The 14692-nt window shown below is 40.9% G+C and overlaps 1 protein-coding gene across 2 annotated transcripts in view; it reads left to right on the top strand.

Annotated features, from left to right (window-relative positions):
• Positions 1 to 14692, top strand: part of BMPR1B (bone morphogenetic protein receptor type 1B) — a 258845-nt gene that overhangs the window by 236713 nt on the left and 7440 nt on the right. For both annotated transcript variants that reach the window (XM_040599152.1, XM_040599162.1), the window contains 6 exons: positions 2967 to 3063; positions 3862 to 4000; positions 9245 to 9437; positions 9883 to 10180; positions 12503 to 12678; positions 14064 to 14194. In XM_040599152.1, coding sequence (XP_040455086.1) covers positions 2967 to 3063; positions 3862 to 4000; positions 9245 to 9437; positions 9883 to 10180; positions 12503 to 12678; positions 14064 to 14194 — 1034 coding nt within the window. The remainder of the gene's footprint in view (positions 1 to 2966; positions 3064 to 3861; positions 4001 to 9244; positions 9438 to 9882; positions 10181 to 12502; positions 12679 to 14063; positions 14195 to 14692) is intronic.

Genomic DNA, 14692 nt, shown 5'->3' with positions numbered 1-14692 from the left:
TAATCGCTCACTGCTGCCTCCATGGAAGCTACTGCTTATTCTCATAACCCTGCTGCTTGGCACGTTGCAGTTGCCAAGTAACCTAACATTAAAAAGCACAGCACTGGACTTTTTAAAGGACAGAGTATCTCCATCATGCAAACTGGCACTGACTGGTACCCATGACAGTCTTCACCACAGAGCCCAGGAGCCAGTGATCAAGCAGACTCACAGCTGAGCTGCCCCATCCCTCTGCCTGGTCAAGGAGGTGCCAAAGATGATGCAGAGAGAGGTTGGTTTGTCCTGCTGCTCTATGAGAACAGCATGGGCTGTAGGAGGAGAAAAGAGTTGGTCTCCAGCAGCACCAGCCTGGCTTTTTTCAGCAGAACAAACATTGCTGGTGTAGGAATGGGGGTGTGCTTTTAATCTTGTGTTGTTTGTGCACCAGCGGGTTTATAAAGTCCTCCAGTAAGCAAACAAATGAAATTCTGCCAAAATGCTTCGAAAATGCAGAAAGTATTTGAAAGGTGAAACCATTGCTCACTTATCGTCAGTTTTACCTCTCATCATACATAGCCAAATAAATATAAAGACATATGGAAGTTATTCTCCTCTCCTGTGAGAGCCAGTTACATGCCCATGCAGTGCATAGCAAACCACTGCTAAAGCGATGTTAGCCGACACTGCCAGCATGGGGGACATCACCTGCTGCAAGAGCATAAGCATCGCTGCTGCTGCAGTCCGCATCAGCCACTCCCGGCACAGAGGTCAAGGCATGTTCCTTTCTGTCTTGCACGCTTTCTTTGCACTTGCTTCACATAGTTGCATTTAGGTACCGAAAAATTTTGCTGTGTTAGAGTCCAAAGTTTGTTTGAGAGCTACACGGCTCTTCCAAAATGCCTTCTGGCCTATGGGCAACTCAAACTGCATTTATTTACTTTTCTGAATAGGAGAAGCCCGTTAGAAACAGTGAGAACAGGGTTTGGATCACTTAAACCCTAAAAATGCTTGGAATTTCATTCAAGATTTCAGCACCTTTATCATCCCTCTCCCAAATGAACGTATGAGGACACACACGCAGGCAGCAGGAACAGTGTGGACGCTTTACAAGTTCAACAATTTTTGCAACATATTGCGTGTGTATGTAAATGCACAGACTGCCATGGCTTCAATGCCTAGTGTTCAGAAGTATGAGTAAGGGATCTGTATGGTTCCCTCTACATCTGACATCAGCCTTTGGTACTGCTGAGCCCAAAAGCCCGTCTTCCAGGGTGACTTATTCTGTGAAGTGGGAAAACTATAGCTGCGGACAGGCACCCAGGTTTCTCGTAGGTGTAAAATCCCTCTGTATGGTCTGCGTGCTCTGTTTATCCTCTCCTCTGCTGATGGGCCGTGACATTTTAAACTGTTACAAACCACACGTTTTAGAGGGAAATGGCTGGCTGAAACAGGCTGCTTACGAAGCATGAACTGGAGCCCTTAGCCCTGCCGAGCGGTCAGGGTTCCCCAGGGGGCTCTCAGTTTCGGCTCACAGCCCACTCGGAGTGGCAGGCCAGGTAGAAATCCGCTGTGGCAGGGAGAATGATGGGCTCCGGTGTTTTCCTGATAGACATCGTGTCAGTGTCCCCTTTCAAAGGCATTGGCCGTGTCTTGAATGTTTACATCATTAATGCTCCTGGAGCAGGTAATGGGGGGGTTAAAACATGACCAGTGTGATCAAAAGGTGTGTTGGTAGGTAATCTCTGTTTGTAGTGGAAAGGGGAAGGAGAAAAATAGTTTGGGGCAAAAAACAGAAGGAGAGTTGGGATCTTTAAAATAAAAAGAGCCGGACAGTAAACCAAGAGTCTCTTAGGAATCTGCTTGTCTCATTACCCTTGTAAATCTGAAATGTAATAGTGCCGTTCCAGGATGAGTCGATACGGATAGATTTCTTGTGTTTTATGATGTGTTGGGCATTAGCATGAAAGATGCAGGACAGCAAGGCTGGAAGGGCTTCAGAAAACATAGTCCTCATTTGCGTTATACCAGATAGCAATTTTGGGAGGGCAGTATGTGCATTTACGTTCTGAAATACCATAATTTTGAGAGTTTGGAGGGCAGGGGAGGTTAAAAAAGAATAGTGCTGTGTTTCTTTGTTTTTCAGCAGAGGAGCATGCATGAATGTCAGACTTGCTTGCCAGAGTTGAGAATACAAATTCGGAGATTAATGGTGTACTGTAAAGGAGAATATGGGCCTCCCATGCAAGGATTGACTGAAACGTTTTCATAGTTTTTACATGACGGCATTTTCTACAAGTTATTTAATATATTTAATTTTCAAAGTGTTTTGCAGAATAGCTGCTGGAAGGGTAGTTTTGCCCAGAAGCATAGGAAGGATTTGCTGGCACGCAGGGCTGCTATAGAGCGAATGGAGGAAAAAATTCCTGCTCAGGTGTTTAAAACAGGATCCAAGAGATGGATTATTCTGCAGTGATGGAAATATACTTTCAAAGCCTCTTGTGGCCTGCTTTCTTGGGGGTTGGATGGTCTGCTGTTTCCCCCCCTCCTGGGATAAATGCAATTATTCATTATTTTTTTATATATTAACGGCTTGATAGGATGCTACTTAAGAAGAGTGATTTAAGATAGAGGCTTTTTTTCTATGTCCTGGCTGGTCACTTAGATTAAGATGCAGAGTTATGGGTCTTAATTGATTTTTCATTTAGAGCCAAACAGGGAATTGCAAATCAAGGTGCTGTTTTGCCTGAGTTAGGGCTGAAAAATCAAATACGCTTTTGGAGGTGCTGGTTCTGCCCTGGTCAGTGGCAGTCAAAAGGAAGGGCACAAAATGTCTGGGGAAACCAGGGGTATTTTGTACAGGACTTCGGTAGAAAAGAAAGGAAATGATCTTGTGCTTGCTGTACTTTTTAAGGCATGTGTGTCTTTTGATACTGACTTTGTACCACCTCCCTTTCCAAATTTTCCACCTTCCTTGTTTTTAACCCCAGACTTTGCTGAAGGAAACATTCACCACAAGGCCCTGCTGATCTCAGTGACTGTTTGCAGTATACTTCTGGTGCTTATCATCATATTCTGCTACTTCAGGTAAATAAGGAATACTTTACCAGCTTGTTAATGATCCTCCCAACATTTATGTTTTCACAGACTTAGGAATTTGAAAAAACTGAAGTGAACCTTAAGGAAAAGAAGTGAGAAACTGTAATTTTATGATGAGGAAAAACGTGCATTTTATTCATGCTAGCCACAGGTGTGATGTATTTCATATAGCATCTTTTGCCCAACATCCTAAAAAGTCATTCAGGTAGAAGCACAGTTTATTCCTTACCGAGTCTGAGAAGGCCACAGGACATATTTTATATAGGGTAAATAAACCCGAGGCTTCTAAGTGTGTTTATGTGGTGAAGAACTGATCGTAAAAAAGAGAGGGATAGAGGAATGTAAGTAAATGTATCTAGAATGTTACCATAATCTACATACATTATGTTTAAATAATTTGTCATGTTTTTTAAATAGTCCCAGATTCCATGACCTTACCTCCTCTGGCTCCTAAAAGATCCACTGCAGTCAGTAAAATAAAACTGGGTATTTGCTTGGTCTGTGTTTCAAACATATTTTAAGTTTCTGAAAGAAAAACATTTGGTTTCTTTACAAGCTTACACCAAATTGCATGGTCTTTGAGTTTTATAGTGAGAGTTTTGATGCTGAAAACAGTTGCTAAAAATAAAATAGAACATTTTGAGCAGTAAGTCCAGCATATTCCTCGGGGAAGCAGAAGAAGATGTGAGTCTACAAATGAAGCAATCGTGAAGGACGATGTGCGTTATTCATTGCACATGTGTTCATTGTATTCAAAGCTAATTTCACTTTCATGTGAAACGGCAGATACAAACGCCAAGAGACGAGGCCGCACTACAGCATTGGGCTGGAGCAGGATGAGACCTACATTCCCCCGGGAGAGTCCCTGAAGGATTTGATCGAGCAGTCCCAGAGCTCAGGGAGCGGCTCCGGGCTCCCTCTCCTGGTAAGGAAGTAATATTATTTTAATGTAAGTTGAAAAGGAAAGATGAGCAGAAGAACAAAACAAAATGAGGCACAAAAAGTTATATTTATGTGTCCTCAGGGGTTTTTTTACGGTTTTTATTTCTCCCAGAAATTACAAAGGTTTAAGCTGGAGAACAGCTGCTCTGGAAGCAGGAGACTTCTTTTCCTGTAGACTAAGCCTTTTTTTTTTTTTTTTTTTTTTTTTTTTTTTTTTTTTTGTTTTTTGTTTTTTACTTCAGCTCATTCCTTACTTTAGATACCATAGCATAAGTACAGGCTAATAGAGCTCACAGAAATACCTTAGGATTTACCCCAGTGTACAGGACAGCATCTGGCGGGCTGATCTTATTTTCTTGCTTTTTATGTGCAACACACCATAGCATTTCAAACACTGACACATCGTCTTTATGTGAAGGGAACTGTAATTTATCAGTCTTGGAAGCTTTTTGTGTGTAGACTTCAGTTTGCATTCAGAAGTTGAGAGCGAATCATTTTTCCTTGTAGTGTGGCAGTCTCAAACGTTAAAGGCACAGGGATGGAGCTGGTAATTATTTCTGAACCGACTCCAGCACGACCGAGCCCCCCGAGCTCACCTGCTGAAAAGGCAGAAGTTGTGCTTTCTGTGGCAAAACAGTCCTGTTCACCAGGGCTTTTTGTTTCTCGGGTCACCGTTGTTTTTTAGCACTGAAAAAAAAAGGCCAGGTTACTTATTTAAAGTACTGCCTCTGAGAAAATTAATTAGAGTTCATTTTTCAGAGATGATCTGTCCCTCCTGTCGGCCAAACCTATTAGTTTGTAGTGATCCTATTGCTGTAGATGTTGTCTGGTTTCCAAGTACTATGTACTATCTATCTGGTTTTTGCCCACACATCTTTTTTCTGCACCCTAAAGAAGAAATAAAATGGGAAGTTTTATAATTCCTTAAAATGAAGCAATAGGGTGAGTGGCTGGTGAAAATCTGACTAAACTCGATTTGTGCTGTCAGGAAAAAGTTCTTAGAGTCCCATTTAAATAAAGTTCTGGGGTTTTTTTAAGTCCCATTTTCTGACAATTAACATAACTACTGAGAAGAAAAGCCCAGCTGGCAAGCGGGTGCTGTGACTGGTGCTGGGCATGGAAAACCTGCAGTAGTTTTCTCTGTTGAGAGAAACTCCATCATTTTGGTCTACGCTTTAAGAGAGCTGTCATTTATTTCCCATGCCAGTGTCCCTCTAGTAGTCATGGAAAGGAAGGGATTATGCTTACGATTTAGAAGCATTCCTAATGAGTGCTTCCAATTGAATTAATTGTGAGGGATTCTTGCTTTTTTTGCTTTGTTTTTTGGGTGTTTTTTTTTGCATAACATCTGCCACATCAAGTTCTTGGTCTGCATTTGGTGCTCCTACCTGTCAGAGTGATAGAAATAATACAATAATTTACAGAAAACACAAGGAACTTGGTTGTTCTTTTCTGAGAGGATGTGTTTCCAGCAGCCCACGTGGGCAGCAGGTGCCCTGGGGCACCTCATAGCAGTGCATGGCTCCATACTTCATCCCAGGATGCCCTTGAGACAGTAAAGCTGGAGCAACGCTGGTTGTGACCATTTTGCTTTATGCCTTCCTCTGTCTCTGTGAGCTGGTTGAAGATGGGAGCTTATGGTCTTCCTGGTGTCTCCAGGTCTGTTCTTGCGATGGACAGAAAAACTGACTTCTGCTAATTAACTGCTGTAATGGCCAAGGTGGCATCCCAGCTGGTCATTGCTCAGTAGCTCTCAGAGCTGTGCCAGTCCTCTCTGAAACAGAATCCATCCCCTCTTCTGCCAGTCCTCCTCTCTCCTCTCTCAAGCCTAGAGACTTTGGAGCCACTTCCTGAAGGCACTCTTTTCCCTTCTCTGTTTGCCTATGAAAATGCATACATTTTTCCCTCAGACTTTCCCCTTAAGTAGTGATTTTCTGTGGAAGAGAAGAAAAACGAGAGCTATAATGAATCTTGCACTTGGTAATAGATGTTTACTGCATTTCCCTGACAGCTACAACCACTACAGCCTCACTAGAAATGCACAGATTAATTCCTCTGGGCCCACGTCTAAAACAAGTATATAGAAAGTGCCTGGTAACGCTGTAGACTTTATTGTGGAAGAGCTTCATTTTAACTCTATTATTTCTTACTCAAAGACTGAAACATCCAAAGTTATTATTTCAGGAAAGTAAGATGCATATTTATTACAAAATGTCACTTTATGCTAAACAGTAATGTATTCCTTCTGTGCAGAACATTTATTCTAATGACTACAAATATGATACCAAAAACAAGCTTTAACCGAGTTTTTATCAATGCTTTGACATTCAAGTTTTCTTTCTCCTGACCTGTCCGTGGCTCTGACAGAAGGGTTTGCTGCAGGTCAAATGCTGCCAATCAAATTTTAAACCAGGAAGTTGTAAATAAAAGCTTTGAGCCAACAAACCGGGGTGCACAGTCAAGTCCGCGCAGGCAAGACCCCCCCTTGGCCTTGGCACAGCAAGGAGTGTAGGCAAAGCTGTTGCCCCTGTGGATCCATATGCAAAATCAGGGAAGGAAATTAGACATTAGGGACATTTATTTCAGTGGTCTGTGTGAGGAGTTTGCTGAATTACAGTTTGGTCTCTACCTTTTCGTGTATTTTTTCCTTATTCCTCTTCCAATGTATTTTGCTTTCCAATGGACTGCATCCCAGCCGTAAGTATGCAGTTCTCTGTTCAAAATACTAAAGTTACGAAAGGTTGGTTTGTTTGAATTTTCACCTGCAGTAGCTGAGTGCATTTAGCTGAACATCAGAAAAATAGAACGCAGAAAGTAGAAATAGTTGGTAATTGGATTGATTCCAGTCAGGGAGAGGAAGCAGGTCCATGTAACCTTACCTGGCTGCTCACAGAGCTCAAGCAGCAAAATACACAGATTTGAAAATTTTAAAAAAAACAACCCCCTTCAGTGTAAATAATTCACATGAATGCATCATTCAGCATGTTTGTGAAGTCAGTTCATCCAGCAATTTTGGTTAACTGATTTATTTTAGAAATCATGATCAATTTATGATTCAAGAAAGGGCTAGATTCCTTAAAATAAATCATTCATAGGAAATTGCTTGACCAGTTCTAGCAAGAGGAAACCAGGTTAAGGTCCTTCACATAGTATTCTGCCACCTGAAAACACATAAAGAAATGTGTTTTTCATTTTCTTAATCTAATATAATAAGGAACTTTTCATCATTAAGTATTGTAATTCCACATACTTTATGATGCCGTTACATATATTTACAGAAATGAAGTTATTTGCTATAACTGCATTACTGTTCAGGATGCATTTTTAAAATGGGTGAAATAGAAAGCAACAATGCTAAAATGACATTACAAAATGTTACAGCAAAAATCCAATGTAATACAACTATTGTTCAATCACTATACGAGGGTATAAAAGAGAATAAGTCAATTTTAAAAGGTAGGGCTGATCTCTGTTGTTGGCTTTCACTGATGCTAATAAAAAATGATGGCACTGAAGCCATCATCTTGGAAGTCTAATAATACATTGGAGGGCTGAAAAAATGGAATTTGGTTTAAATGACAGAAGAAAGCTAGGACTTTTGAACTAGCTTTGCATAAACGCCACTCTGTGTTTTTCTTCTTTAAATTGTCTAATAATGAAACCCAGTAATTTATTTACAAAACAAATTATAATAGACTTTACCTAATAGGTTTTGAGTTCATCTTTGGACATACCTTCATGCTGCAGTGGGGTTGTGGCAGTCCTGCTCTGCATTACTAAACTGGTAGTTTCCACTGAACCTCCCAAGGATAACAAAGGAAACAAATTATTTTAAAATCAAGTTTTGATCATGTCTGTCAGCCAAGATCAAAAAAATATTTGGGATTAAAGGAAATGCATATGATTCATAGAAATTCAGACAGTGCACACTTGCTCTAGTAAACTGCTTGAAATTTGTATATGGACGGTGGCAAAACCAAGAGACGCTGGATTTGCCCTTGGCCAGATTTTTCCAGTTGCTTGGGCCAGATAAAAACTCCTTGAAGTGGAGGCTGTAAGTTACTTTCCTGCAAAATCTGGTGAGAACCCTACTAAACCAAAAATCATTCAGCTGTGGATTGAACTGGCCATACTGGAGCACAAGAGCGTGACATGTTAATCTCCTTTTACAGGGTGAGGCTGAGTCAGCCCTGACCACCAGTGGGTTTTGTTGCAACATCTACTTGAGTTTTCATTTGTGAACTTCTAGAAATATGTCATCCGCAGGCACGCTCCAATCCTATCAGAATATATTAACCTCCATTTGTCCAAGATTTTTTGTAGTCATAAAAGGTTGTTAAATGTAGAATCAGTCCATCTGCTACGTGAGGTCTGCCATCCTTATGAAGGGTATCTCTGCAATGCTGCCAACTACATTGATCTTATGCTACAGCTGCACAAATGGATTGACTTTTGCATCAGTTCACAGTACAGCCACTGGCAGAGCTGGTACAGACACTAGAAAGGGCAGATTTAAATCTCTCCTTCCATATCTTTGGAAAAAAAATATCTTACCTTTGATTACTATGTAATGATGATTATTAATATTAATGTAAGCACGTGGGTTCTGACTGTGTAAGTAGTGGTTGAGGTTCCTAACACTGAATTTGTTCTGAAATCATTATGCATAGGATTTTCAAGGAAGGTGATAGGAGGCTGCTGTCAGTAATTTTGCTAGGTTTGGAGGGCTGCTATGCTTTTGGCTCTTGTGAGCCCTAGCCTTGAGTCTCAACGGCTCTGAGCATGTAACAAATATCTCCATTTTAATTAAAAATGTGTTACCTACCCCTTTGGAATTTGATTTGGGTTGGAGTGGCCGGGAGTGTTTTCTGTCAAAGCTCTTCCAAAAATGACCAAAAAAAATTCCACAAAATGGCAGTCTCCTACAAGAAAATAAAAATGCCAGTCCTTGTAGCCAAATGTTTCCTTCAACAGACTGATTTACTTTCCTGAGAGGCAACAGTGCATTTTGGGAGTGTATGGAAAGGCTTCTTCACAGTAGCAGGAATGGTCTCAGCAGCACTGAGTCCTGGGGGCAACGGGGAGCATCCACATTGTGGAGCTTTGCTGAAATCCATGTTGCAATGGCTCTGTATTCCCCTTTCACCAGGCTTGCTGCACAGGAGGGAGGTGAACGCAGAAGGTTTCTGTGGAGGAAGCTGTAACCACCCATTTTGGCATTTCACAGGTTCAAAGGACCATTGCAAAACAGATTCAGATGGTAAAGCAGATTGGGAAAGGTCGCTACGGAGAAGTCTGGATGGGAAAGTGGCGTGGTGAAAAGGTAGCGGTGAAAGTGTTTTTTACCACGGAGGAGGCCAGCTGGTTCAGAGAAACAGAAATCTACCAGACTGTCCTGATGAGACACGAAAATATCCTCGGTGAGTGAAATTAAAAAGAGTTGTTTGGTAGTATGCAGTTTAAGTTTAATAATTTTTATTTGCTGTTGTCTGATGCCCTTTCCTATGTGCTTTGTTACCTGCTGTGCTTTGCAATTAGCCACCCAGCATGTTTCAGAAGACAGATGTTTCAAGAATTACTGAAACATAAATAAAAGTTCAAAAATAATGAGGTTTGGGGACTGTTACTCCAAAGACCACATGTCTGTTTCTGCCACCTGTATTTCCATATCTGGGCTTTCTGAAAATATGTTAAAGGCTATGAGGTGAGGCATAGTTGCATGGAAGGAAGATGAAAGAAATCAAATATATTAATAAAATAAAAATATTGAAGTGGCTGACAGTCCAGAGTTCTGAGCAGTCAAGAAAAGCCATGAGAAATACTTACTTGAAAGTCTCTTTTTTTTTTTTTTTTTTTTTTTTTCAGGATTCATTGCCGCAGACATTAAAGGTACAGGATCTTGGACCCAGCTGTATCTCATCACTGACTACCATGAGAATGGCTCACTTTATGATTATCTAAAATCTACTACCTTGGACACAAAAGCTATGCTAAAACTGGCTTACTCCTCCGTTAGTGGCTTGTGCCACCTGCACACTGAGATCTTCAGTACTCAGGGCAAACCTGCTATTGCCCACCGTGACCTAAAAAGTAAGAATATCCTGGTGAAAAAGAATGGTACCTGCTGTATAGCAGATTTGGGCTTGGCTGTTAAATTTATCAGGTGAGTAGAAGTAGGGAAGGTGAGAAGACGTTGGTAAATCAGATGCAGACGCTGGTTTAATTGTCTGAGCAAGTGTGCGTGTGTGAGTAAGCATCTGCAGTGTATGTGTGCCTACCTTTCAGGTTATGCTCACCTGTATGTGAGGTGGGGATACCTGTGTGGGTGAGAATGTCACATAAACACATAATGCAGGTGTATAAATAGTCACTTTTAATTGCTGAGCACATTAATTGCATTTGCGTAAAGGTTCTGTTTTCCTCACTTGGCCTTCAGTAGCAACCTGACTATTGGTACCACATGCTAAAAGGACGTAGCGCTGCTAGGTTGAAGTCATGTCAGTAAACTTGTCACTGAAGCTTTCAGCTTGTCTGATCCAAGATAATTCACTCACAACCTATATAGAAAAATACTAATCATTTGCACAAGTTACTAATTGGGATTTATTGAAAAGCACCCCATTTGTGCTGTCTTTTGTTTCATTTCCTACAAATCAAATTGCGAAAGTATAGATTTGATTTTTTAAATGGCTTTTAAATTTGATTTTTAAAAAATGGTTGTGTGTTTAAACAGCTTAGAAAGAGCAGACAAGTAGGACTTATTCACTCCTGGGATTCATAAAGGATTCACTGCTGTCTGACATCTCTGTTCAAAAGGAGCTTGAGTTCTTGGCAGTGGTCCTGGTGGTGGAGACGTGTGTTATGGAGTCTCTGATTTTTCTGTGCACAGAAACATGGCCGTAGACCGAAGGTTTCAGTTTCAGAAGTCAGCTTTGAAACCGTGCGCTCCCTGAAGTATCAAAAACAATTCTAAGAATTCTGTACAAATCTTGAACTGAAATTGTTCAGTGTAAGGAAAGGCTGGGTTTATGTGCTTTTCCCAACATTCACTTATCTGCCAGGTTTTTGGCGAGGCTTTTCCTTTATGAACCTGACCTTTCTTTAGGAGATGGGAAAGGAATATTTTTACTTTGAGGAACAGGGGCCTAGAAAACAACAACTTGGAAATACACAGTTCACTGTAAAAGTTTTAGGGAAGAAGTTCAGTCTTTGCAGGTGTGCCTTGCCTGACAAGTACAGAGCAGCACACTGCTTAGGTATGAACAGCGAAGAACTAGGAGCTACCAAGTGTTACTATAAAAGAAGGTGAAATATAAATTTATTACAGTCCAAATGAAATTTGTCCTATTACTCGGCTTGTTTTCATACCAAATCATTCCTTAGACAGCATTTCTCAACCAGGAACAAAAAAAAAGAGTTGAAAGGGCTGTGCTCTGCTGAAGCTAATGAGTTTAGTAAAGTTCTCTGTATTTCTTAGTTTATTCGAAATATTGCAGGGTGGTGCGGGTCACTAGGTTTATGTTACATTCTTGGAGGTATACAGAAATGCGTATGTATAATTTAATGACTCTGTAGGTGACTGGTGATATCAGGCTCAGCTTTTTTTGTCATTTATATAACAGTAGGTGAAAAAAATGCTGTAGGTGAAGAAAATTACAGAAGTTTTATAGTTATTCTGTGAGGTTTTGTTGTATCCATCATGTTTAATATATGTTTTGAAGGTGAGAAAGGGAAACGGACCTTTTGAAGCAAACCATAATATATATCATATATTAAACTTTTAATGAATGTTAAAATTGATACAGCTGAATCTGAGTTAATCAGAAAAAAAAAGTCACATAATTAATGGGAATTTGCTTCCTGTTAGACATACATTGTCTCTTCTGGTCAACCTGTGAGGTGTGACACATTTGGTTAGTTTTTTTCACACATTTATATCTGTGTTTGCCATCTTGATGTGTAATGGTTGGGAGAGATCAAACACAATGCATGCAGGAAAAGTTGTTAAGACTTGTCTTTGCAGATCTGATTTGCTGTAGCTAAGTGATTCTGCCCCAGCTATTTAGTGTCCTCCGTTAATTGCTAAGACTAAAGCATTAGGTGGTAGAGTATGCTGGAAAAACAGCATTTAATGAAGATTTGATTGTTATCACCAGCCTTAGAGCTCAGGCTAATGCTAATGAAATCTCACAAAAGTTACAGCATCCCTGTTGAGTCTTATCTCCATTGTGGTTCTTCATTTGAATACTTACCATAGCCTCAGGCGGCTCAGCCTTCTAAGGAGGGTTGCCTTCACACTAAGAGGCTTTCCGTGTACGAATTGTTCCATTAAGATTATGCATTACTTTTGACCTTGTTTGAGAGTGGATGTGGTATGAATCTACTACTTGTCCCATCTAAATTGCTTTCTCTTCAAGACACGTAATTGCACGTTTGATGCCCTTTTTTCCTCTTCTCTCTCTTTTTTTTTTTTTTTTTTTTCTAGTGATACAAACGAGGTAGACATACCTCCAAATACCCGTGTAGGAACAAAACGCTATATGCCTCCTGAGGTGCTGGATGAAAGCTTGAACAGAAATCACTTTCAGTCATACATCATGGCTGATATGTACAGTTTTGGACTCATCCTTTGGGAGATAGCAAGGAGATGTGTTTCAGGAGGTAAAGGGCTGGGAGATTGCTTTTAATTGTGTCAGTGAAACCCATTTATAATCCAAATCTGGCATTACATCCTTTTCTCTGGGTAATTGCTTTTACTGTAATAAACAAAGGTGGATAAACCATACAGGTAACTCTTAATACCTATTCTCTTCCTGAAACTTCTTTTAAAGCATCAGTCAGTGCTAGTTCAACAGCGAAGATTTAGACTGTGTTTTAATGGCTTGTTTGAAAGCAGTGGACGCCTACATTGAAGAAGGTGTATGGAGCATATTAGGGGGCCTTTTCCAATCATGACACATTTCTTCTGGTCTGGGGGTATTCAGCTAATTTAGCAGAAAGAAAATAGTGATTTATTTGTTTTGTTAGAATTAAATAGAAGGAGGAGGACGAACAATGTGGAGGTATGCTGTGCCACTATTTAAAATAAATAATCTGTTTACAGGACAAGTAAAAAAAAATAATAGAGGGAAGTGGCACTTGTTACATCATTGTCACACCAGTGATGTGCTTCGTTTCTTTCTGATACCAGGCATTCAAATGTGGGGACAGCAAAGATAAGTCAGTGCAGCCAGCTGCAGACTCGGGACATAGATCCATCCTTGTGTGTGTAGGCTATGTGTACTTTCTGCACATAGAGTTCAGTGTAGTGCAGAAATGATGGGTGTCATTACCTCTATTTTGCCACTGAGGAAAGTTAAATGCAGAGAAATAACTTGGCAGCAGTTACTTATCAGATTGGTGGCAAGTGAGAGTAGAGCATGTCTCTCTCGGGTCTATCCTACCTTCACCAGACTTTATGGATCTTTAAAGCCTGCAGTATTGTGCTGCATGCTCACTCTGTGCTTTCCCTAGAGGAGCTGAATTTCACTGATGAGCAACGTGATCCCTGTGTTTACAAACTGGTAAAGTGTATTGCAATGATGTGATGTCAATCTGTAATATTTTTGCCATCATCGCTGTGCACAAAGAATGGTGCCTTGCCATGTTCTGAAAAGGCACAGAAATGCCCTTTAATATATATCAGGTCCACTGATAAGAGAGAGAGACCTAATTCAAGGTTAATTCTCTGCCAAATTACTCTAATACGGGCTCTATGCTACTAGTTTTTTCTGTGATCACTTACTGGAGATTGCTGGACTGGACAGCAGTGGTAGAAACTGTCTTGCTTGGCTAGTAGCTGTGCTTTCTGATTAGGACACCTGGCCAGTCTTTACAGGGCAGTGGTTACATTGGAACTTGTCTGTAGAATAAACTTCTAGGGCAGGGGAGTCCTGTTAAGAATTACATCTATTAAATAGTATGGCCAATCTGTTACAAAATGGGAGGGGAACAGGGTAGTGGGAGTTGTCTTCTGCAAGTGACAGGCAACTAATTGCTTCTTCCAGGAATAGTTGAGGAATACCAGCTTCCGTACCACGACCTTGTGCCCAGTGACCCCTCGTACGAGGACATGCGGGAGATTGTGTGCATCAAGAGACTGCGCCCTTCCTTTCCCAACAGATGGAGCAGTGATGAGGTATCGTCCCCCTTAAAATGCAGCTTGTGTTTTTTAATCAGAGTGAGTGAGTGAGGTTGACCTAATTCTGCATCATTTTGAGTGAGGTGGAGCTTTACTGCTGGTGCTAGCACCAGTCCTGGTGTAACAGGGCTTGGGAAAGAGCCCAGCCCTCTGCAGGTTTCGGAGCCCTGGGGGCCATAGGCTGCGATACTTGCAAGTGGGTTCCTTGTGTGCTGTTTACCAGATCCCACAGTGATAGCAGGCTGTGCTCAGACCTTCTTAGTCTCTTTTCCTCTTGCACTCATTTTGCGTTCTGCTCCCAGCATTAATAGCATTAAATCATTGGCTAGGCAAAAATTTTGAAAGAGAAATTGTTTTGTAGCGTACAGTGTAGCGGCAGCGTACTTGGTGTACCAGCAGCTGCTTCAGCAAGTACTGATGTGCGGGGCTGCAATTCCAGCTTTTTTCCTTTTTATTTTTTAAAGAGGGAGAAATCTCCCATCTCTTTGAAATGGA

This window comes from Falco naumanni, chromosome 1 (genome assembly GCF_017639655.2).
Source record: "Falco naumanni isolate bFalNau1 chromosome 1, bFalNau1.pat, whole genome shotgun sequence".
In the NCBI taxonomy this organism is placed as follows: domain Eukaryota; kingdom Metazoa; phylum Chordata; class Aves; order Falconiformes; family Falconidae; genus Falco; species Falco naumanni.
Note: the sequence above shows the minus strand (reverse complement) of the source record. Positions and strands in the feature narration are given on the sequence as shown.